The sequence below is a fragment of the Prinia subflava genome, chromosome 4, assembly GCF_021018805.1.
Source record: "Prinia subflava isolate CZ2003 ecotype Zambia chromosome 4, Cam_Psub_1.2, whole genome shotgun sequence".
NCBI lineage: Eukaryota > Metazoa > Chordata > Aves > Passeriformes > Cisticolidae > Prinia > Prinia subflava.
Window position 1 is genome coordinate 72,375,844 of NC_086250.1, and position 23,156 is coordinate 72,398,999.

General features: G+C 43.0%; 1 protein-coding gene across 2 annotated transcripts in view; it reads left to right on the forward strand.

Annotated features, from left to right (window-relative positions):
- The window catches only part of LRGUK (leucine rich repeats and guanylate kinase domain containing), a 57,535-nt gene that overhangs the window by 33,679 nt on the left and 700 nt on the right, over positions 1-23,156 (forward strand). The window contains exons 13-20 of one of the 2 annotated variants that reach the window (XM_063397134.1): positions 1,519-1,632; positions 3,986-4,187; positions 5,629-5,718; positions 10,823-10,980; positions 14,131-14,189; positions 18,734-18,853; positions 20,689-20,718; positions 22,757-22,929. In XM_063397134.1, coding sequence (XP_063253204.1) covers positions 1,519-1,632; positions 3,986-4,187; positions 5,629-5,718; positions 10,823-10,980; positions 14,131-14,189; positions 18,734-18,853; positions 20,689-20,718; positions 22,757-22,929 — 946 coding nt within the window. The remainder of the gene's footprint in view (positions 1-1,518; positions 1,633-3,985; positions 4,188-5,628; positions 5,719-10,822; positions 10,981-14,130; positions 14,190-18,733; positions 18,854-20,688; positions 20,719-22,756; positions 22,930-23,156) is intronic. The other variant, XM_063397135.1, reaches the window with a different exon arrangement.

Below are 23,156 nucleotides of genomic sequence, written 5' to 3' on the forward strand. Positions count from 1 at the left end.
CTCATTAATGCTGATTTTGAGTTCTTGGTGCCCTCATTAATTGTGGTTTTTGCTCTCAGTGCCCTCATGAACGCTGATTTTGGGTTCTTGGTGCCCTCATCACTGATTTTTGCTCTCAATGCCATCATTAATTCTGATATTGGCTCTCAGTGCCCTCATTAACACTGATTTTGGGCTCTCAGTGCCATCATTAATGCTGATTTTTGGATTCTCAGTGCCATCATGAATGCTGATTTTGGGTTCTCAGTGCCATAATTAACGCTGATTTTGGGCTCTCAGTGCCCTCATTAACGTTGATTTTGGGCTCTCAGTGCCCTCATTAACACTGATTTTGGGTTCTCAATGCCATCATTAACGCTGATTTTGGGCTCTCAGTGCCCTCATTAATGCTGATTTTGAGCTCTTGGTGCCCTCATTAATGCTGATTTTGGGTTCTAGGTGCCCTCATTAACGCTGATTTTGGGCTCTCAGTGCCATCATTAACACTGATTTTGGATTCTCAGTGCCCTCATTAACACTGATTTTGGGCTCTCAGTGCCCTCATTAACGCTGATTTTAGTTCTCAGTGCCCTCATTAACGCTGATTTTGGGTTCTTGGTGCTCTCATCACTGATTTTTGCTCTCAGTGCCCTCATTAACGCTGATTTTGGGCTCTCAATGCCATCATTAATGCTGATTTTGGGCTCTCAGTGCCCTCATTAATGCTGATTTTGAGCTCTTGGTGCCCTCATTAATGCTGATTTTGGGTTCTCAGCACCCTACTCATCACTGATATTGGCTCTCAGTGCCTTCATTAACACTGATTTTAGCTCTCAGTGCCCTCACTAATTCTGATATTGGGTTCTCAGTGCCATAATTAACGTTGATTTTGGGCTCTCAGTGCCCTCATGAACGCTGATTTTGAGCTCTCAGTGCCCTCATTAACGCTGATTTTGGGCTCTCAGTGCCCTCATTAACGCTGATTTTGGGCTCTCAGTGCCCTCATTAACGCTGATTTTGGGTTCTTGGTGCTCTCATCACTGATTTTTGCTCTCAGTGCCCTCATTAACGCTGATTTTGGGCTCTCAATGCCATCATTAATGCTGATTTTGGGCTCTCAGTGCCCTCATTAACGCTGATTTTGAGCTCTTGGTGCCCTCATTAACGCTGATTTTGGGTTCTAGGTGCCCTCATTAACACTGATTTTGGGCTCTCAGTGCCCTCATTAATGTTGATTTTGGGCTCTCAATGCCATCATTAATGCTGATTTTGAGCTCTCAGTGCCCTCATTAATGCTGATTTTGGCTCTCAGTGCCCTCATTAACGCTGATTTTGGCTCTCAGTGCCCTCATCACTGATTTTTGCTCTCAATGCCCTCATAAATTCTAATTTTGAGCTCTCAGTGCCCTCACTGCTGACTCAAACAGGAAGAAACTTTGTAGGCTGAGGAAGCAGGGAAACCCAAAGCGATTCCCTCACCTGAGGACGTTGTTCCCCTTGGAATATTTCCTTTGGCATCACCCTTGCTCTGAATTCCAGGGAAAATTCCTGGCCACCTACAAATACGGCGGCCACCGCTACGGGCTGGGAAGGGACACGGTGGAATCCATCGCCAGGGAGGGGCTGGCTGTCTGTGCCCACCTGGAAATCGAGGTGAGGATCTCCTGCCTGGGACATTTCCTCATGGAATTTGGGACAGGCCAAGAGGGAACGGCCTCAGGTTGGATAAAATCATGGGAATTGTATTCAGTAGATTCAGGGGATGGAAAGAGAGGTTGGGCCTGGTAGGCCCTGGGAACGAATGTTGGGTTTTGTCTTTATTGGATCATGTGAAACTGCATGATCATTATATGATAAATGATAAATTATATGATTTTTGGATGTGATGATTGTTTGGTAATTGAATATTGTTTAATCATAACGAGAATCATGAGAAATGAAGTTTGGGGTGCCTGATGAAAATTACAAGAATTCATGCTTAAATAAAATCAGTGTATACAATACAACAATATAGGTTTAATAATTAATGTGCAGTTATAGAATGAAAAGGGTATAAAAATGTCTCCATCTCGAATCCATGTGGGAGACAGATTTGGGTCTGCACCCCTGATTCCCAAAGCTCTTCAATAAAAGCACCTGCATATAATCATATTCCATGATTTTGTGTTTTCCATGATTTTGTGTTTCTGAACGCTGACACACTCACCAACAAAACACCCACAGCAAGGACCTTCTCAATTTTGCCATCTTTCTTCAGAACGAGAGGTTCTATTGTTTCATATTACTCATTTTTTATGCTTGTGGGCACTTTTTTTGTTAAATAAACAGGTTTTTTCCACTTTTCTCTAAGGAGATTTTTTTCCCATATCGATTGGGGAGGGGTCGTTTGTGTTGCCTTCCCAAAGGGTCCCCATTCGGAGGTTTCCTCCCAGATTTGCCCCAAACCAGGACAAATACATTTATCACCCTCGGTCTCCACTCATTTTTTAAGTGTCTGTGGCTCGGGTGATATTAAAGAACAAATTAATAACTTCATCTTGGGGCAGCTCCAGCCCCTTTTCCCCTCACTTCTGACAGAGCTGTGAATCACCCTCGATCTCTGACAGGCACTCAGCATTTCCTTGTCTTGCCAGGCAGGCCTTAAATTTACAAAGCAAATAAAAAAAAAGGAGATGAAATGGGATGGAATGTTCAGTTCCTCAGCAGAGCAGGGGTTTTGTCACATCATTTAGGTGTCCCGGGGTGACTTTTTGACGCTCGTTTCCCCAGTTGTCCATTCTGACACTGGATGTTGAGTTCTAAACTTTTAGATTGGTTCTGAGAGCCAAGGGGGGAAAGAAGCAGTGCAGGATTTATTTGCAGAAACTGCACTTGATAGCACAGGGTGAAAATGTTTCTAAATTCGTGGGAATTGTATTAAATAAATTCAGGGGCTGAAAAGAGAGGTTGGGCCTGGTAGGCCCTGGAAACAAATGTTGGGTTTTGTCTTTATTGGATCATGTGAAACTGCACCTGCATGATCATTATATGATAAATGATAAATGATATGATTTTTGGATGTGATGATTGGTAATTGAATATTGTTTAATTATAACAAGAATCATGAGAAATGAAGTTTGGGGGGCCTGATGAAAATTACAAGAATTCATGCCTGTATTAATTCATGTCCTTAAATTTACAAAGCAAATAAAAGAAAGGAGATGAAATGGGATGAAATCTTCAGCCTCCTCAAGCTGTCGGTTCCTCGGCAGAGCAGGGGTTTTATCACATCATTTAGGGGATGGAGCTTAATGGAACGTGGTGTTTATTCATGAGGAGCCAAACCTGGCACCACAGGCCCTGAGCATAACTTTTAGTGGAAATTGCCAAAGCAGGCAGCTCAAACCCCTTTGTCGCTGAAGTTTTGAGATCACACAGGAATTAGGCAGGGTTTTGTATCACTGTGGGCTCTGAGAAACAATAATTGTGAGTTATGGGTGGGAATAGAAGGTGCCGAGTCCGTTATCTGCCGCAGGGCTCAGAACAAAAGTGATTTAACACCATTAAAGCAAATTTTAATTATGGGCCGTGGGCTGAAACTGAAAATTTAGAGCTGTTCATTCCCTTTAATCTAGAGTCTATCTTGGGCTGATAAAGGAGACTGACACCAATTTTAAAAGTTAAAAATCTTGCTGAGCCTACACTTGCAGAAAGAGGGGCTGCTGCAGGTCTGACACTCAGTTTTGGTTTACATTAAATTAAATGTTTGCAGAGCTTCCCCTTTGCTCTGGTAGCCACCAATGCCTGCAGAGCAACTCCCAGCCAGTAATTTGAAATAAACACAGAGGAAAAAAAACCTCAGGTATTTTTTTCAACAAAAGTTCAACAAGCACTCAGTTTCAGGAATAAACCCCTTGCGTTTCTCTGCTTTATTTTCAAGGATAAAAAAACTCAGCTCCAAGTTCAACAAACGCTGAGTTTCAATTAAAAAAAAACCCCACTGATTTTTCTCTGCTTTGTTTTCAAGGGTGCTCATAGCTTGAAAAATACCTATTTTGAACCCAAGTACATCCTGTTGGTACCAAAGGACAAAGGGAAATACCAGGAGCACCTGAGGAGGACGGGATTGTTCAGCAGGCCAGAGATTGAAGAGGCAGTGTCCAGAGTGGACATGTACCTCCAAATAAACCAGGATTCCCCTGGATACTTCGATGCAGTCATCAACACGGGTGCGTTAATTGCTGATTTCCTTTGGGGATAGGTGGGAATTGAGGAGAGCCGGTGGGAGAATCCTTTCTGGAAAGAAATTATGTAATTTATTCTCATTAATCAGCTTTTGTAGAGGTGGTTTTTTGGGGTTCGCCACGTTAAATTAGAGCAGTGCAGTGTAAAATATTGGGAATTTGTAAATATGGCACTGTCCTGGTTTGGAAAGACAGGTGTCTGCTAAAGAAGGCAGGAGCCTCCCTTGGAATGGAGAATGTAAATGCCCTCAATCCAAATTATTGTAATTTTGAAATTAAGGAGCTTTCAGACAAAGACGTGGGAATAGGAATCACAGTTCTTTACTGGGAAAATTAAAATAAAAATACAATAATACAAAATAACCCGTCAGAGTGAGGGCCCAGCGTGCCCCGCTGTTGTTGGGGCGTTGGCAGAGCCCAGCCAGGCCCTCCTGCAGCGGCAGCCGTGGCTCTGCTGCAGCAATGATCCTGCACAAGGGCAGAGTTTTCCTCTCAGGCTCCCGGGGGCTGAGCTGGGCCCGGTTTTCCTCTGGGAATGCCGTGCACACCGGCTGTGCTGCTGCTCCAGAGCTCAGCTCGGAGCCAGGCGGGAATGCCGGGCTCCTCCCCTGGCTGGAGCAGCTCCCATGGAGGATGGGATTGGATCAGCCCTGCAGGGAGCCTCGATGGCCCCTGCACAGGAGATTGCCCTGCAGGGACCGTGGGTCCTGGAAGGGATAAAGAGCCCGGCCCCAGCTGGTTTGAACAGAAGAGATCCCCCAGAGTTATCAGGGATGGGTCCTGGAAGGGATAAAGAGCCCAGACCCAGCTGGTTTGAACAGAAGATATCCCCAGAGTTATCAGGGATAGGTCCTGGAAGGGATAAAGAGCCCGGCCCCAGCTGGTTTGAACAGAAGATATCCCCCAGAGTTGTGAGGGATAGGTCCTGGAAGGGATAAAGAGCCCAGACCCAGCTGGTTTGAACAGAAGATATCCCCCAGAGTTATCAGGGATAGGTCCTGGAAGGGATAAAGAACACGGCCCCAGCTGGTTTGAACACACAGCTCTGGGTACAGCTGGCATCGCAGCCTGAGACAGACACAGGGCTTACAATTTAAATATGGCCCTAAAGAAATAAACCAATAGGAAAATATTTAGGTGAGCGCAGAGCCTGAATTTGAGCTTTTGTTGAATGTGCTGTTTATGAAGGTGAATGTTTTTCTCCCCAAGAGATGTTAAAAACGTATTTCTGTGTCAAAAAAATCTATTTCTGTATCTTCTGGATAAGTTAAAAACATATTTCTGTGTCAAACTCATGCAATTTGTACCCTTGCACTGATGAAAAGTTGGTTTTTATTCCGTTTCTTTTCTCTCTGCCATGAAGTGAAATTTCTCTCTGAATTTCATTTCTCTCTGAATGAAATGAAATTCATTTCCCTCCCTGCAGATGACCTGGATGAGGCCCTCACAGAGCTGACTCACCTTGTGAGGGTCTACCTGGGCTTGGAGCCATCTGAACTTCTCAACACCATTCAAGGTACTGAGGGCAGGAGAAGTGGCTGGGAACTACCAGTTCTATCAGCAGAATATTCCTATTTATTGTTAATTGATTTATTGGAATCTGGAAATGATGCAGCCTGTGAGACCTGAAACCTCCACGAGCTGCTCTGCAATGGCTCTCCCAGGCTGGTTGCTCCAGGAGGAAGGTTTGGGGCTCTGGGTGGAGGTGTCTGACTCTTTTTTGGGCTCAGATGGAGTTTCCTGATTCTCCTGCAGATTATTTTGGGCTCTGGATGGAGTTTCCTGACTCCTCTGAGGATGGTTTTGGTCTCAGATGGAGTGTCCTGACTTTTTTCGGCTCAGATGGAGTTTCCTGACTGTTCTGAGGATGGTTTTGGGCTCAGATGGAGTTTCCTTACTCCTTCCTGGGCTCTGGATGGAGTTTCCCAACTCCTCTGAGGATAATTTTGGGTTCAGATGGAGTTTACTGACTCTTTTTTGGGCTCTAGATGGAGTTTCCTGATTCTCCTGCAGATTATTTTGGGCTCTGGACGGAGTTTTCTGACTCCTCTGAGGATGGTTTTGGGCTCAGATGGAGTTTCCTGACTCTTTCCTGGGCTCTGGATGGAGTTTCCTGACTCATCTGAGGATGTTTTTGGGCTCAGAGGGAGTTTTCTGGCTCTTTTTTAGGCTCTGGATGGAGTTCCCTGATTCTCCTGATGATTGTTTTGGGCTCTGGATGGAGTTTCCTGTCTCTTTTTTGGGCTCAAATGGAGTTTCCTGACTCTTTCCTGGGCTCTGGATGGAGTTTCCCGACTCCTCTGAGGATAGTTTTGGTTTCAGATGGAGTTTACTGACTCTTTTTTGGACTCTAGATGGAGTTTCCTGATTCTTTTCTGGGCTCTGGATGGAGTTTCCTGATTCTCCTGCAGATTATTTGGGCTCAGATGGAGTTTCCTGACTCCTCTGAGGATGGTTTGGGGCTCAGATGGAGTTTCCTGGCTCTTTTTTGGGCTTAAATGGAGTTTCCTGACTCTTTCCTGAGCTCAGATGGAGTTTCCTGATTCTCCTGCAGATTAATTTGGGCTCAGATGGAGTTTCCTGACTCTTTTTTGAGCTCTGGATGGAGTTTCCTGATTCTCCTGCAGATTATTTTGAGCTCTGGATGGAGTTTCCTGACTCTCCCAAGGATGGTTTTGGGCTCAGATGGAGTTTCCTGACTCTTTTTTGAGCTCTGGATGGAGTTTCCTGATTCTCCTGCAGATTAATTTGGGCTCTGGATGGAGTTTCCTGACTCTTCTGAGGATGGTTCTGGGCTCAGATGGAGTCTCCTGACTTTTTTGGGCTCTGGATGGAGTTTCTTGATTCTCCTGCAGGTTATTTTGGGCTCAAATGGAGTTTCCTGATACTTTCCTGGGCTCAGATGGAGTTTCCTGATTCTCCTGCAGATTATTTTGAGCTCTGGATGGAGTTTCCTGACTCTCCCAAGGATGGTTTTGGGCTCAGATGGAGTCTCCTGACTCTTTCCTGGGCTCTGGATGGAGTTTCCTGATTCTCCTGCAGATTATTTTGGGCTCAGATGGAGTCTCCTGACTCTCCCAAGGATGGCTTTGGGCTCTGGGTCTCCCATTCCAGATAAATCCCAAGTGAGGGGTGCCCATGGCTGAACTTTTTGCCTCCCAAATTTCAGCAACGAGAAACTGGGACAGCACTAGGACCTCGCTTTTCTCTTTTCCCCAGGATGGCACAAAGAGCAGGAAAATCAGGATAATGAGATGGGAAGAGACCTTGAAAATCCACTCTCAGTGCTTTTGGGGTGACCCACTGATCCCAAACGATCTGTGGGGTGTTTCAAAGAAGTTTTTAACCCCTGAACAGCTGAGGCTGGAGCCTCGTGGCCACTTCCAGCCACTCCAAGTGCTTGCTCTCATTCCTGGTGTAATTGGATCAGGGAATGGTCCCATGCAAAATTTCATGGAATTTCTGAGTGGGGAGGGACCCACAGGGATTATCCAAGCACAGACATCCCAACAATCCCACCCTGTGTATCCCTGCTGTCCAAACACTCCTAGAGCAGCTTTGGGAATGTGCCCGTTCCCTGGGGAGCCTGGGCAGTGCCCACCACCCTCTGAGGGAAGAAATTTTCCTAAAATCCAACCCAAACCTGGCAGAGCTCCGGTTGTTTCCTGTCCCTGCCACAGGGAGCAGAGATTGGAGACCCCGAGGAGTCTCCCCTCACCTCCTCCTGTCCAGGCTGAGCAAACCAAGCGCCCTCAGACCCTCCTCATGCAAATTCCCAAATTAACACAGGAAAAACAAACCCCAAAACTCCCCCAAACTTTCAGACAGATCAATTCCTCAATCCTGCAGCCATGGAATTGTTCCAGAAGGGAAAGGGAGGGAGAAGAACTTCACTGGAATTAAAAAAAAAATAAAACAAACAAAAAGACATTATGGTAAAAAGAGGATGTGCAATATGAATTAAAAAGAAGCTCCTTTTTAGGAAGTTTTCCCTCTGATCCAGGAGTCCCCATGGTTTATGGATTTGGTTTCATTTTAGATCCATTGGAGAATTAATTCCCTCAGGAGCACAAAGCCAATATCCACAGCCTGCGTGGCTCGGGAAGGCTGCAAATAAAAGTAGCTGAAAAAAGGGCAAAATGTCTCAAAATTTTAATAAAGGATGGTGTAATATTCATCAGTTCATCATTTCATGTAAATTTGGCTCCTGGAAGAATTAATAATATTAATTTCCCAGTGGGCACAGGAAAAGCTTCTGCACACATTGTGGCTTCTCAGAGCTACAGCAGCGAGGACTTGGCTGAAAAATCTTATTTAGCCTTAAATTAAGTAGATTTTATTTTAATTTCCAGAACTTCCACGTCGATCTGAAATGAAAAAGGTGATTTCCTTGCCTTATTTGCTACAATATTGTATTTTCTTGCCTTAAAAACCCTGGGGACATTTTGTCTCAAAGGCAACAAACCCCACCAAACCCTAGGGAGATTATTAAAGGAGAAAAAAGGGTGAGGATTAAAAAGAAGAGATTTTTATATAATCCTGGTATTTTTGGAGATGGATTTAAGTATCTGAAGCTCCTTTAAAGGACTTTGTATTCCTCAGCAGCTCTTTCAGAGGGTGACTTGTCACTACAGAAACTTCATTAACACTGCAAGATTTGGGCAATTCTGCCGCTCATAAAGTAACTTTTAAATTTACTACACACCATTAAATCCACTTACAGCCACATTTATAGGTGTTTAAATAACTTTAACTCTCCTGTTTCTGGAGATCCTCTCTTCTCATGGACTGTGGGAAATAATTTATTTTCCAGACCTTGCCCCAAGGTTGTCTTTAAAATGAGACATTTTTAGTGAGATTGGAGCAGGGGGAAGATTGGCTGTGGGAGATTATGAGAGGTTTATAATTCTTTTTTTTTTGTTTTAATGAACTGCTGGGCAAGATCTTTTGCTGGTGTATGGAGTAAAAAAAAATCCTGGGAGAAAAGTTCTATTAAAAAACTTTTAAAGGCAGAAATAGAACATTTTTTTGGAGCTGATAATGCCTTGTACTTCCATTGGCAGCTTTTATCCAGGGGATCCAGTGATTTGAAACAATTAAAATTGTTTCAAACAATTAAACCTGGAATGGTTTGGGTTGGGAGGGAATTTAAAACCCATCCACTATCCCAGGGTGCTCCAAACTGGCCTTGAACACTTCCAGGGATGGGGAATCCACAACTTCCCTGCAAACCCAGTGCCAGAGCCCTCAGAGGAACGAATGCCAAACAAAACTATTTATAGGTTATTTCTATGGCTTAATTTCTTATTTAGATGTGATTTTATACACGGGATAAATCCCAGTCTGTAGATTTTGTTTTAAAATTTTTGAAATAATTTGAATTATTCAAAATCATTTTTGTTTTAAAACCTGAGTTGTGTGGAGGGACCTTAAAGCCCAATCCAATGCCATGGGCAGGGACACCTTCCACTATCCCAGGTTACTCCAAGCCCCATCCAACCTGGCCTTGGACACTTCCAGGGGTGGAAATTACTGTTTGTCCTGGTTTGGAATGACGGGTGTCTGTCAGGGAAAGCCAGAGCCTCCCTTGGAATGGAGAATGTAAACACCCTCCCTCTGAATTATTGTAATTTGGAGATTCAGGGGCTCTCTGGCAAAGATGTGGGAATAGGAATCACAGTTCTTTACTGGGAAAATTAAAATTAAAATGCAGTAGTACCAAAAAAAAAAAAAAAAAAGAAAAAAAAAAAGAAAAAAAAAAAAAAAAAAAAAAAAAAACAAACAAAAAAAAAACACCCTGTCAGAGTGAGAGCCCAGCCAGGCCCTCCTGCAGCGGCAGCCGTGGCTCTGCTGCAGCAATGATCCTGCACAAGGGCAGAGTTTTCCTCTGAGGCTCCCGGGGGCTGAGCTGGGCCCGGTTTTCCTCTGGGAATGCCGTGCACACCGGCTGTGCTGCTGCTCCAGAGCTCAGCTCGGAGCCAGGCGGGAATGCCGGGCTCCTCCCCTGGCTGGAGCAGCTCCCATGGAGGATGGGATTGGATCAGCCCTGCAGGGAGCCTCGGTGGCCCCTGCACAGGAGATTGCCCTGCAGGGACCGTGGGTCCTGGAAGGGATAAAGAGCCCGGCCCCAGCTGGTTTGAACACAAGATATCCCCAGAGTTATCAGGGATAGGTCCTGGAAGGGATAAAGAGCCCGGCCCCAGCTGGTTTGAACAGAAGATATCCCCCAGAGTTATCAGGGATAGGTCCTGGAAGGGATAAAGAGCTCAGCCCCAGCTGGTTTGAACAGAAGATATCCCCCAGAGTTATCAGGGATAGGTCCTGGAAGGGATAAAGAGCCCGGCCCAGCTGGTTTGAACAGAAGATATCCCCAGAGTTATCAGGGATAGGTCCTGGAAGGGATAAAGAGCACAGCCCCAGCTGGTTTGAACAGAAGATATCCCCCAGAGTTATCAGGGATAGGTCCTGGAAGGGATAAAGAAAACCCCTCCCCAATCAGTTTCAACAGATGGCAAATACAACATTTGCTTTTGGTTGCATCTTGCATTGCAGCCCAAGACTCTGATCCTTCCTGCTGGCGCTCAGAATATTTTTATTGAGGATTGTCCTGTCCACCCCAGGTTCCAGGGATCAGCTCAGCCCCCAGGAGCCGCCGTCCCCGGCCGAGGGAACTCCCGCACTCAGCCGGACTCCATCCTTTGGTGACTTCATGGACCCGATCACCAAAAACTATCCCAGAGACCTCCAGGACCTGCTGATGGCCCCACCAGGCTCTGTGGTAAGGAGCAGTTCCTGTCACCTTAGAAATGAGGACTCAAACCTTTCTTTCTCCAGGGAAACTTGGCTCCTGTTCTCTGTCCCAGTTTGATTTCAATAAAATTTCCCAGTTCTCCTGAATCATGGAATGGTTTGGGCTGGAAGGGAGCTTAAAGATCATCCAGTGACACCCCTGTCATTCCACACCTTCTGGAATTCCTGTTCACATTCCCAAAAAAAAGGTGAAGGAGCTGAGGTGGGGAGTTTTGGGGCTGAGGGATTTAGGACAGGATTTGTCCCTCCCACCAGGGCTCTGGGCTGGATCAGTTCAGGATTCAGGTGCCAAAATGGATTTAATTTTTTTCCCATAAACACTCACCCTTGCCACAGCAATAAAAATAACAGGGAGAAATCCAAATCCCAGGATCTGTTCCCTATTTTTTTCCCCTCGTGATGTGGCTGAGCCTCTGTTTGTGTCCTCGGCGTGGCTGTGGTGGAATCCTGGAATGGTTTGGGTGGGAAGGGACCTTAAACTCATCCAGTTCCACCCTCTGGACACCTCCCACTATCCCAGGGGGCTCCAAACCCTGTCCTTGGACACTTCCAGGGATGGAGCAGCCACAGGTGCTCTGGGAATTCCATTCCAGGGCCTCCCCACCCTCACAGGGAACAATCCCTTCCCAATATCCCACCCAACCCTTCCCTCTTTCCGCTTAAGGCCAATCCCCCGTGTCCTGTCACTCCTTTCCCTTGGGACAGCAAAACTCAGAGAAGGGCACAAACTGCATTTTCTGCTCATTTTTACATTAAAGGATAAATCTATCGGTGATTTCATCCATTTGTGTCCTGGTGCAAGGAGCAGAATTTCATCTCTCAGTTCTACACAACGCCGTGGAATTGTGAGATGGATTCGTGGGAATAGCTGGATGCAGGTCACAGGAGCACGAGGATTCCTTGGGAACATCATCCCACGGCAGTGGAAAACTCATCCAGCCGAGCCCTTCCCAGTTTTATTGCAGTGATAACTCCCAGGGACCAATTTAATCTCATTTTTCACCTGCTTTTGCTTCTTCAATCAACAAAGTGCGTGGATTTCAAACAACCTCTGGAAACTCCAGCTTCATCCCTCTTCCTTTTTTCCCTTTTTTCTCCCTAATAATCCTTTCCCCCAGGACATTCCCTCTGTGGCTGCTGCTCCTTTCACAGGACAACAACAGCAAAAAGAGGAGAAGAAAAACGAAAGCTGTAAAATCAGTTCCATTCTGCTGCTGCCATCAGGATGAGGAATGGGGCAGGCACCACAATTTCCCTCTCTCTGTGTATTTGTAACTCCTCTGATGTTTAAAATCGGAGCTGCAGGCGGAGGAACAACCCCTGCCCCCCTTTCCCAGGATTTAAAAATGGTGTGGGAGAAAGTTCTAACTGAGAAATGGATGATACAAAACAGGGAAACTCCCACCCTGCAGTTTCCTGGAATATAATCCCTTTTTTCAAGTGCAAAGTTCCCAAACTGCCGGGAGAGCTGTTGGTTTTCGTCCAAAGCTTTGTTGGTTGAAGGCGAGGGAGAAGTCAAAATATTTCCTTGGTGACACTCTGCCATCACTCCCATCCCGACAATTCCTAATTTTTTCTCTTTTATTTTCAAAGTTTACGTTTTGTGAAGTGGTTTATGGTGGAGGAGGCCATCGTTTAGCTCAGGTTTAACTCACCTGGTGGCCACAAAGCTCTTTTTTTCTTATTATTCTCCTTTTCCAGGAATATCTTTGTGTTATTTGCTGCTCTGGGTTTTCATTCTGTTTCTCCACACAGCAAAAGCTTTGCAGTGTCAACATTCAAGGTGAAACTCGGATGACCCTTAGACCAAATTAAATGGGAAAAACAGAAATATTTCTGCAACTTTAAAGCCAAATTTTGGCTCAGCTGTTACCTTTGGGGCTGCAAATGATTTTGGCACTCAAACAATGTTTTGTCACCACATTAACCACACCCCCCTTACTTCATGGAGAATCAAAATAAAAAATAAGGAGAGATTCATGTGAATTATCCATGAACAAAACTAAAATCATTCCTCACAGCCTCCTCCCTCATGATCGGGCCAGCCCCGCCCTCATTTGCTCTTGTAATTAATTACACAAGGTAAGAACAGAAAGGTTCTCCACCTGTAACCCACCCAGGGATAAAAAAAGGGGGTCAGAATTCTGTGTTTAACAGAATAAAATGAAATTAAAACCACGCTCAGTGGGCATCTGAGCAGAGTAAAATTATTTACTTGGGACACGTAGTGAAGGGATTTGCTGTTGTAATGTGAATATTGAGCAGATTAACCGTGCTCTGTCTCAGCCCCATTAAACTGATACCAATCAGTGCTGATAACGAAGCAGGATTTAATGAGGTCCCTGTGTCATTTCCATTCTTTCAGCTCACCCTGACCCCACAAATTGCACTGTCCCAGGGCTCAGGGGAATTAACACAAACTCCACATTTCCCGCCCTGCTGGGACCTCGTTGTCCAGAGCTTTGCTCCAGGAAATTCCTCCTTTCACGGAATCAGGGTTGGAAAGACCTCCAAGATCGTGGTCACCACTAAACCACAGCCCCAGGTGCCACATCCTCATTTTTTCAAATTTTTTCAACTTCTCTTTTATTTTTTTTTTCAACACTTCCAGGCTTGCTGACTCCACCACTGCCATGAGCAGCTCTTCCAACGCTTGACAGATTTTTCCAAGAAGGAATTTTTCAATTTTTCCCTCTAATCCACCCTGAGCCTTCCCCTGCCCCATCCCATCAGGGAGTTGTGGAGCTTTTCCGACTCCAAATCCAAACTAAATCCAGCTTCACTGGAGATCCAAACCTCCATCATTCCAAGCAAAAAAAAAAATATTTCAGACCCAAATTTGTTATTTATCAATAACAAATTGATAAATAATAAAGAAATTGATTTGTAAATAAATAAATAGTTGATAAATAATTGATAATAAATTGATAATAAATTGATAATTTGTGTTAGCCAGGACTTCATTATTCCTAACCCAACCCTGCTGTTCTCCCAGGATATCTAAATGCAAACACTCTGGAATCCTGGCAGGAGAAAGGAAAATCCCAGACACTGAAATCACCACAAATAATTTTAATTTGCTGTATAAATCTGATCATTTTTTCTCTCTCTTTCCCAGGAGGAAGCCTCTTTCCAAAGACGTTTCTCCGCAGCGCGCCGGGCGCTTCTTCTGCCCAGGTAACCTGAAAAATTCCAGTTCAATCCCTCGAAATCAACCCCAAAACGCCTTTTTTAGGATTTCTCCCCCACTGCTCTGAGGGGATGAGTGACCAGAAACTCTCAGGGGTTGCAAATCTCACAGAGAAATCTCCTTTTTTTTTTTTTTTTCCAATCCAGTCCTCCAAATAAATCCCAACCCCTCCCCAGATTGTGACTTTGGAGTGCAGCAGCCCCCAAATGAAAATCTCCCAGCCACAAGTAACTTGTCCAAAAGGATGAAATTATTACAAGTTTCTCTGAGAGAAGGAAAAAAGAGCTTTTTTTTTGGCATCTCACAGTCCCTGAGGTGATTTTTTAGCACTAATAATTAGTGTTGGAAAGTCAACACAAGGGGTTTTTTTTCTGCAGTGGATATCTCTGGTTAAAGAGGATTTCTGAAGCTGATTCCACTTCTTAATTTTTTTATTATTATTTTTAATGGATGTTATCTTGACTGCCTTTCTTCCTCTTCTTCCTCATGCCCAGAGCCTCCAAAAATTGGTTTAAAACTTTAGAAATCTCAATAAATCTTCTTTGATTGATCTTTTTATGGCTCTCCTGCTTTCCCCTTGGTGTAAACCTTCCTAATTCAAATTCTTTTCCTACCTGCCATGGAAAAACTCACAGAGGTGGAATTTAAAGCAGCAAAAAGAAAAGTTCAGCTCGTTCCAGCCACCAGCTCCACGCTCCAGATGTGAGGATTATTCCAGTGGCAGAATCTGGAGATTCAGTCCAAAAAGAAAAAGGAAGAAAATTATAAAAACCTCCAGGATTAAATTGTCTCTAGAAAACCAATGGCTCAAGCTTACAGGGAGATGCATTTTGCAAATCCTTGCTGAAAGAAAAGGTTTTTAAAGTAGTTGATTAATTCACTTCGGATCATTTTGAAATGAGAAAAAAATGGAAATCAGTGTTTCCTTTTGCTGCATCAATTCCTCACCTCAATTTGCTTTAATTATTGATTTTTTTTTTTACTCCTTTTACTTCACAATTTTCCCTCCTGGGACGCTGATTTTGGAGTTCAACTCTGGGGCAGGTGAGAGAAAATCCTGTCAGCCCAAATCAGCATTTCCTGATTAAATCTGGCCCCGAGGGACAGGTGGGAATGGGAGGCAAGAGCAGACAGACCCCAGTCCCTGCAGGAATCATGTCAGAGGTGCCACGAACAGGAATGTTATAAAATATTTGGAATTCTGAGCAAAAAAACCTGGATTCAGGCAGCCCAGCCAAGTATTTGCTGCCTCATTGTGCTTTGGAGTGTGTTTATTTAAATAAAACCAAGAATTAAATCAGAATTAAATCAAGAATGAAAATGAATTCAATCAAAATTAAATCATGATTAATAAAGCTGATTAATTTCAAATTATGGGGGGAAATTAAAACTTTGTGCTGAGGGCTTTGCAGGAAAGCTGAGTGGGAGGCAAGCGCAGACAAACCCCAATCCCTGCAGGAGTCATGTCCAGATGTGCCATGAACAGAAATATTATAAAATATTTGGAATTCTGAAGGAGAATCTGAATCCTGGAACGCAGGAATTAGCAAAAAACCTGGGATCAGGCAGCCCAGCATTTACTACCTTGGTTGTGCTTTGGAGTGTGATTGTTTAAATAAAACCAAGAATTAAATCAGAATTAAATCAAGAATGAAAAATAATTAAATCAGAATTAAATCAAATTTTTAACACCCACCAGAGAGAGGTTTCACCCTGGGAAACTCTCCCAGGGTTTTGCAGGATCTTTCTCTGGATATGGAATTATGGAGCCGTCCCTGGGAGTGTCCAAGGCCAGGCTGGAGAGGGTTTGGAAAAACCTGGGATAGGGGAAGCTGTCCCTGCCCATGGGATTTTTAAGGTCCCTTCCCACCCAAACCATTCTATGGAGCAGATGAAGAGAATAAAATTGATTAATTTCAAATTATTGGGGGAAATACCAGAGAACTTTGCTCTGAGGGCTTTGCAGGAAAGCTGAATGGGAGGCAAGAGCAGACAGACCCCAATCCCTGCAGGAATCATGTCAGAGGTGCCATGAACAGAAATGTTATAAAATATTTGGAATTCTGAGCAAAAAAACCTGGGATCAGGCAGCCCAGCCAAGTATTTGCTGCCTGGTTCTGCTTTGGAGTGTGTTTAAATAAAACCAAGAATTAAATCAGAATTAAATCAAGAATTAAATCAGAATTAAATCAAGAATGAAAAAGAATTAAATCAGAATTAAATCAAATTTTAAACACTCACCAGAGAGAGGTTTCACCCTGGGAAACTCCCCCGGGGTTTTGCAGGATCTTTCTCTGGATATGGAATTATGGAGCCATCCCTGGGAGTGTCCAAGGCCAGGCTGGAGAGGGTTTGGAAAAACCTGGGAGAGGGGAAGCTGTCCCTGCCCATGGGATTTTTAAGGTCCCTTCCCACCCAAACCATTCCGAGGAGCAGATGAAGAGAATAAAATTGATTAATTTCAAATTATTGGGGGAAATACCAGAGAACTTTGCTCTGAGGGCTTTGCAGGAAAGCTGAATGGGAGGCAAGAGCAGACAGACCCCAGTCCCTGCAGGAATCATGTCAGAGGTGCCACGAACAGGAATGTTATAAAATACTTGGAATTCTGAGCAAAAAAAACTGGAATCAGGCAGCCCAGCCAAGTATTTGCTGCCTCGTTGTGCTTTGGAGTGTGTTTATTTAAATAAAACCAAGAATTGAATCAGAATTAAATCAAGAATTTAATCAGAATTAAATCAGAATTAAATCAAGAATGAAAAAGAATTAAATCGGAATTAAATCAAATTTTAAACACCCACCAGAGAGAGGTTTCACCCTGGGAAACACCCCCAGGGTTTTGCAGGATCTTTTCTCTGGATATGGAATTATGGAGCCATCCCTGGGAGTGTCCAAGGCCAAGCTGGAGAGGGTTTGGAAAAACCTGGGATAGGGGAAGCTGTCCCTGCCCATGGGATTTTTAAGGTCCCTTCCCACCCAAACCATTCCGAGGAGCAGATGAAGAGAATAAAATTGATTAATTTCAAATTATTGGGGGAAATACCAGAGAACTTTGATCTGAGGGCTTTGCAGGAAAGCTGAAACAACCTAAACCAAGTATTTTACAAAGAAAATTAGAATTTCATTAGACCAAATTCATGAATTATACAGATAAAAAATTCAATGTATTTTTTTGCACGTGGAAATACCAATTTGATCAGCTAAAAGTTTCCACAGTGGAAGATTTATTTTATTGTTTTTTTAGCTGTTGGATCAGATTTTCTCTGTATCCATGTTCTGAGCAGTGTTTTATTGGAGGATTTGGATGCTGATTCCTCTGGTTGAAAAGAGCAGATCAGATTTATTAATTTATTTTTTTTAAATCCAGGCATTTTTCCTGTCATGAGCTGAGGAAGAATCCAGGATTTTTAATATTTGATATATTTTATTTATATTTATTTTTAGTATTTGATATATTTTATTTATATTTATTTTATATTTGATCTATTTTATTTATATTTATTTTTATTTTATATTTATTTTATATTTTATATTTATTTTATATTTTATTTATACTTAGTGCTGGCTCACCCACCCCTGCCCTTCCTTTCCTCCCACTGGCTCCAGCCTTGGGATGAATGGACAGAGCTGCAGGTCAAAGAAAAAGAAGATTTTGGGGTTTTTTTTCAGCCAAATCAACTTTCCTCCCTCTCTGAAAATCCATTTGTGCTGGAATCCTGCTGGGAGAGCACTGGGAGCAGAAAATACCTGGCTGTGACCAGAGATTCCCTATTCCAATTAAAAATAAATCAAAATCCTAATAAAATATCTAAAACTGCCGCCAAAATTAGCAAGAAAGTTCCTCAAGCAGTTAAAACTTTGACTTTCTGGTGCATCAGAAAATATTAAAAGATGAATCTCCTCATTGCACATTTTAATTTAAACAGAAATATATTGCTCAGTTTTCCTGAGTCTGGCAGAAAATTTGAGGCGGTGTCACACAGGAATCCGACTTATTTTATTTATGGCAACCCTGCAGGCTTATCTGCATAAATTTGGATCCTTAAATCCAAATTATTCTTTGCCTCTGGCTGTGTGCAGGTGTAATTAAAGTCTCACTGCCAAGCCACGTTCGGTGCTTTGCTCTGACTGATTTCAGCGGTTGTTTTGTGTGTTTTTAATTAATTTAATTTTTCAGAACCACAGATTTAGAGCATCATTAAGGTGAGGAAGGACCTCTAAAACCTCTTAGCTCAGCATTTCGTTAAGGGCTTCTCTCATTTTGCTGCTTCTCTTGGGTTTAACTCTGGTTTAAGCCTGGAAATTAAGCGGTGTCCACACAAATTTGCCACGAATGCTGATTTTTAGTTCTTTTAAAACAAATTCCTCACTTTGGGAGCTATCCCACAAGGGGTGGCATTAATCTCACCCCATTTGGGGCATGCTAAATAAAACAAAACAAAAAAAAATCTTAATTTCTCCTCTGAGCAAGTTGCCCTCTCCTGCTTTGTGTCCTGCGTGTGACAAGATCTTAATTTCTGGATAATTTCAGGGACTCAGATCCTGAATCCAAGGGCTCCCATCAGCAGCTCCCGAAAAAAACAACTCCACCTCTGCCCTCGGATGCCAGGAGTGTCCTCCAGGAGCAGAACGTGGCTGGCCCAGGGAGCAGGTGAGCTCAGTGGGGTGGGATGAAGGTCAATTCCAAACCATCATCATCCCGATGGAATTTATGGTGCTGCAGCATCCAACAAACCCGGCCTGGGCAGGAATGGTTTCATTTTTCCACCCTTCACACCCGCAGGAAGGGATTTTCTAGAGCTTTCTTTGCAGGGGATGTTTGAAAGAAAAAAAGATGCTGAAAGAAATTCCGGTCCAGGTGTGGAAAACCAAAATCTGTGTGAAGAAATAGGATTTTAAAATTGATTTATTCAGATGTTGCTCTCAGAGTTATTCTGTCTTTACGTGGTCAGCACAGTTCCTGCTGAGCGGCATTTGGGAGGTACCAAAATTGAAACTCCTCAAGAATTGAGCCAGGAATGCTGAAATTGGTGATTTTAAAAATTCCATCTTTAAAAACTCCCTCAGCCGAGTGTCCTGAGAGTCCTCTCTGCCCCTGCGTGAGGAACACCCTCATTTATTTATTTATTTGTTCTGCAGCCAATCAGGCGTCACCTCCTGTGTCACTTGGAGGGGGGTGACACTTCCTGTGTCACTTGAAGGGAGTGACACTTCCTGTGTCATTAGAAGGAGGGTGACACTTCCTGTGCCAGCTGAAGGGAGGTGACAGCTCCTGTGTCACTTAAAGGGAGGTGACACTTCCTGTGTCACTTGAAGGGGAGTGACACTTCCTGTGTCATTAGAAGGAGGGTGACACTTCCTGTGCCATTTGATGGGAGGTGACACCTCCCGTGCCAGTAGAAGGGAGGTGACAATTCCTGTGCCATTAGAAGGAGGGTGACAGCTCCTGTGTCACTTAAAGGGAGGTGACACCTCCTGTGTCATTTGAAAGGGGGTGCCACCTCCTGTGCCGCTTGAAGGAGGGTGACACTTCCTGTGTCATTAGAAGGGGGCTGACACTTCCTGTGTCACTTGAAGGGGGGTGACACTTCCTGTGTCATTAGAAGGAGGGTGACACTTCCTGTGCCATTTGATGGGGGATGACACCTCCCGTGCCAGTAGAAGGGAGGTGGCACTTCCTGTGCCATTAGAAGGAGGGTGACACCTCCTGTGTAATTTAAAGGGAGGTGACACCTCCTGTGTCACTTGAAGGAGACAGACACTTCCTGTGTCACTTGATGGGAGGTGACACTTCCTGTGCCATTTGAAGGAGAGGGACACCTCCTGTGTCACTTGAAGGGAGGTGACACTTCCTGTGCCACTTGAAGGAGAAGGACACTTCCTGTGCCATTTGAAGAGGAGTGAGGAGTGACACCTCCTGTGCCGCTTGAAGGGAGGTGACATCTCCTGTGTCACTTGAAGGGAGGTGACATCTCCTGTGTCACTTGAAGGGAGGTGACACCTCCTGTGCCATTAGAAGGAGGGTGACACCTCCTGTGCCATTTGAGGGAGGTGACACTTCCTGTGTCACTTGAAGGGAGGTGACACCTCCTGTGTCACTTGAAGGGAGGTGACACCTCCTGTGCCATTTGGAGCTTGTAGAGAGGAGAAGCTCTGAAGAGGAAACATCTCCACCATTTTCAGCCCTTCAGCTCCCCACGTTTCCTTGGCGCTGCCCCTCACGTGGAGTCTGTGGCTTCCTCTGGTGCAGCAAAATTGTCATGGAAATGTGGAAAATTCAGGAAAAAATTTGGATTTTTAAGGGGTGATTGGTTAAAATCCTCTTGTGTAGAAGCAGCTGGGATGTTGGCAAGAAAAATCTCCCGTTTCTGAAATATTCTGGTCCAGCCTGTAGTGCTTTTAAAAAAAAATATTGAAGTGATTTGATGGTTTTTTTCTTCTTCTTCTTTCTCTCCAATTTTATGCTTCTGACTCTTGGGATGGAAGAAAGAGTAAAGTTAAAGAAGCCACCAAGGGGTAAGAACATGAATGTGTTGAGTTCCAGATAAATCCAGGGAAGGAAATGACATTTTCCAACATCTGGGATTGATCCAATCATGGAATCATTAAGGCTGGAAAAGACCTCAGAGTTTACCAAATCCAACCCCAATTTTTTTTTTTTCATTATTTGTCCAATCCGACAATTTTTATTTTAAAATATTAAAAAACCTCCATGCTGGATTTTGACACAGGGAAATCCTGGAGGATAAAATGTTCCTTTTCCAGGATAAAATATTCCTTTCACGGCATAAAATACTCCTTTTCCGGGCATACAATATTTTCTTTTTCCGGGATAAAATATTCCTTCCCCTTGAAGGCAGCGACAAAATTCCCTATGACTTCCCCAGTACCTCTGGTAGCAAAAAATTCCCCATTTCTCATGGAATTCCCACATTTTTATCCTGCTATTCCCCATCCCTTCTTCCTGGTGTGTGGATTTATTAAGCCACCACTGAAATATTTTATTCCCCCTAAAAAGGTAAAATGCTCCTTGCAAGGAGGACAGGATGGAATTCCTTGGGATTTCTGCACCATGGATGGGATCAGGGTGGACAACCTTTGAACTCCTTCCCAGGCTGATAAGTCCAGAAATCCATAAATTTATATAAAAATTATATATTATATATATATTATTATAATATATATTATATATATAATTATATATAATTTTATATAATTATATATATTATAGATATAATTATATTCTATATATAATAATATATATCTTATATATTATTTATATAAAATATATATGTTTATATAATATATAAATTTTATATAACTTTATATATAATTGTATAAATTTATATAAATTTATATATAAAAATTTATATATATAATATATATCATTTATATAAATTTTTATATAACTGTATAAATATATATATAATTTATATAAATATATTAAAAACTTACATAACTGCAACCTCAGTAACTCTGTCAGACACGATGAATTTCCCTTTTTTCACTCCTGTTTTTAAACCAGGACTCTTTCAGTTAGAAATGAGATGCTTGACATGGCCAATGTATCAAGGAGCAATTCAATTTAATAATTGATTAATTAACATGGTAAAGTGCTAATTAGCAAAGACAGCACTGGGTACAGTGGAAGGATTTTCCCTTCCAACTGCACCCCCATTGCTGGACTTACTGATATTTTATTTGCTATATTCATACATATTCATAAGCTTTTTCAGCAGTTTCCATTTCTAGTTTTTAACGTCACAATTCAACACTTAACAGTCATAAATTCATATTTTGTCCTGTACAATTCTATAGGCTATTGTGATCTATTTCGATATTTCAATATTCCAGGATATACACTCAGGATATCTATATGTAATTTCCATTATTCAATACCTATTGCGGTCCATTTTAGATTTCAATATTTCAGGATGTACATCCAGGATATCTATATGTAATTTCCATTATTCAATACCTGTTGTAGTCCATTTTAGATTTCAATATTTCAGGATATATATATGTAATTTCCATTATTCAATACCTGTTGCAGTCCATTTTAGATTTCAATATTTCAGGATGTACATCCAGGATTTGTATTCCAGATGTGGGGTCCAGTTTCTGTTTTCCAGGTCCATCAATCTCCGATAGTGATTTTTCAGTTTCCCTCTTCAGGAGCCATCAATCAGAGAGCTGAAATCTTTCTTTTGGTCCAGGATGTTTTCCCACCTTCTGTGCAAGGCCTGGGCCCCTTCTTATTTCCTTCTTTTGTCTAAAAACCTTTTTACATTCTCAATCTGCAGTTAAAAATTCTTTAATACAAACTAAGCTTCTAAAGTTATAATTAACAGACACTTACTACAGAATAGCTTGAGATTTATAATAGGTAATTGCAAGCAAAAGATTTATTCAAAAACTTCTTTCCATGCGTTCCTCAGTTGTTTATTAGAACTCATCTTTATAACTGTGTCATGTGTTCTACAATTACAATTACACAGATTTTCTTCATTTCCCTGACACGAAATGTAACTTTTATTTCACTTTTCCCTCTCAGCTTTAGGGAATTTGGGCCTGTCAGGGGACCCTTCCTTGTCCCGCCCGACGCAGCTCCGGCCCGAGATCCGCGCACCGAGGTTCTCATTCCTCAGAGGGTGGGGAGAGAGGCTGGAGAGGCCAAAGCTGAGCACCAGGAGCCAGGAGGAGCTGGGAAAGGACTGGAATCGAAAGGTCGGAGTGATATCCATGGAATTCAGGATGGTTTGGGGTTGGGAGGGATCTTAAAAATCATCCAGTGCCACCCCCTGCCAATTTTCACTATCCCGGGGCACTCCTGATTAATTTTTGTCACCTTCAACTTCCAAAGCCCTTTTGCCTCAGCAGGTTCCTCCTCAGAGCCCTTTCCCTGCACAGAAAATTGGATTTTGTCCCACTTTGGAGCCCAAAGTGTCCCCTGT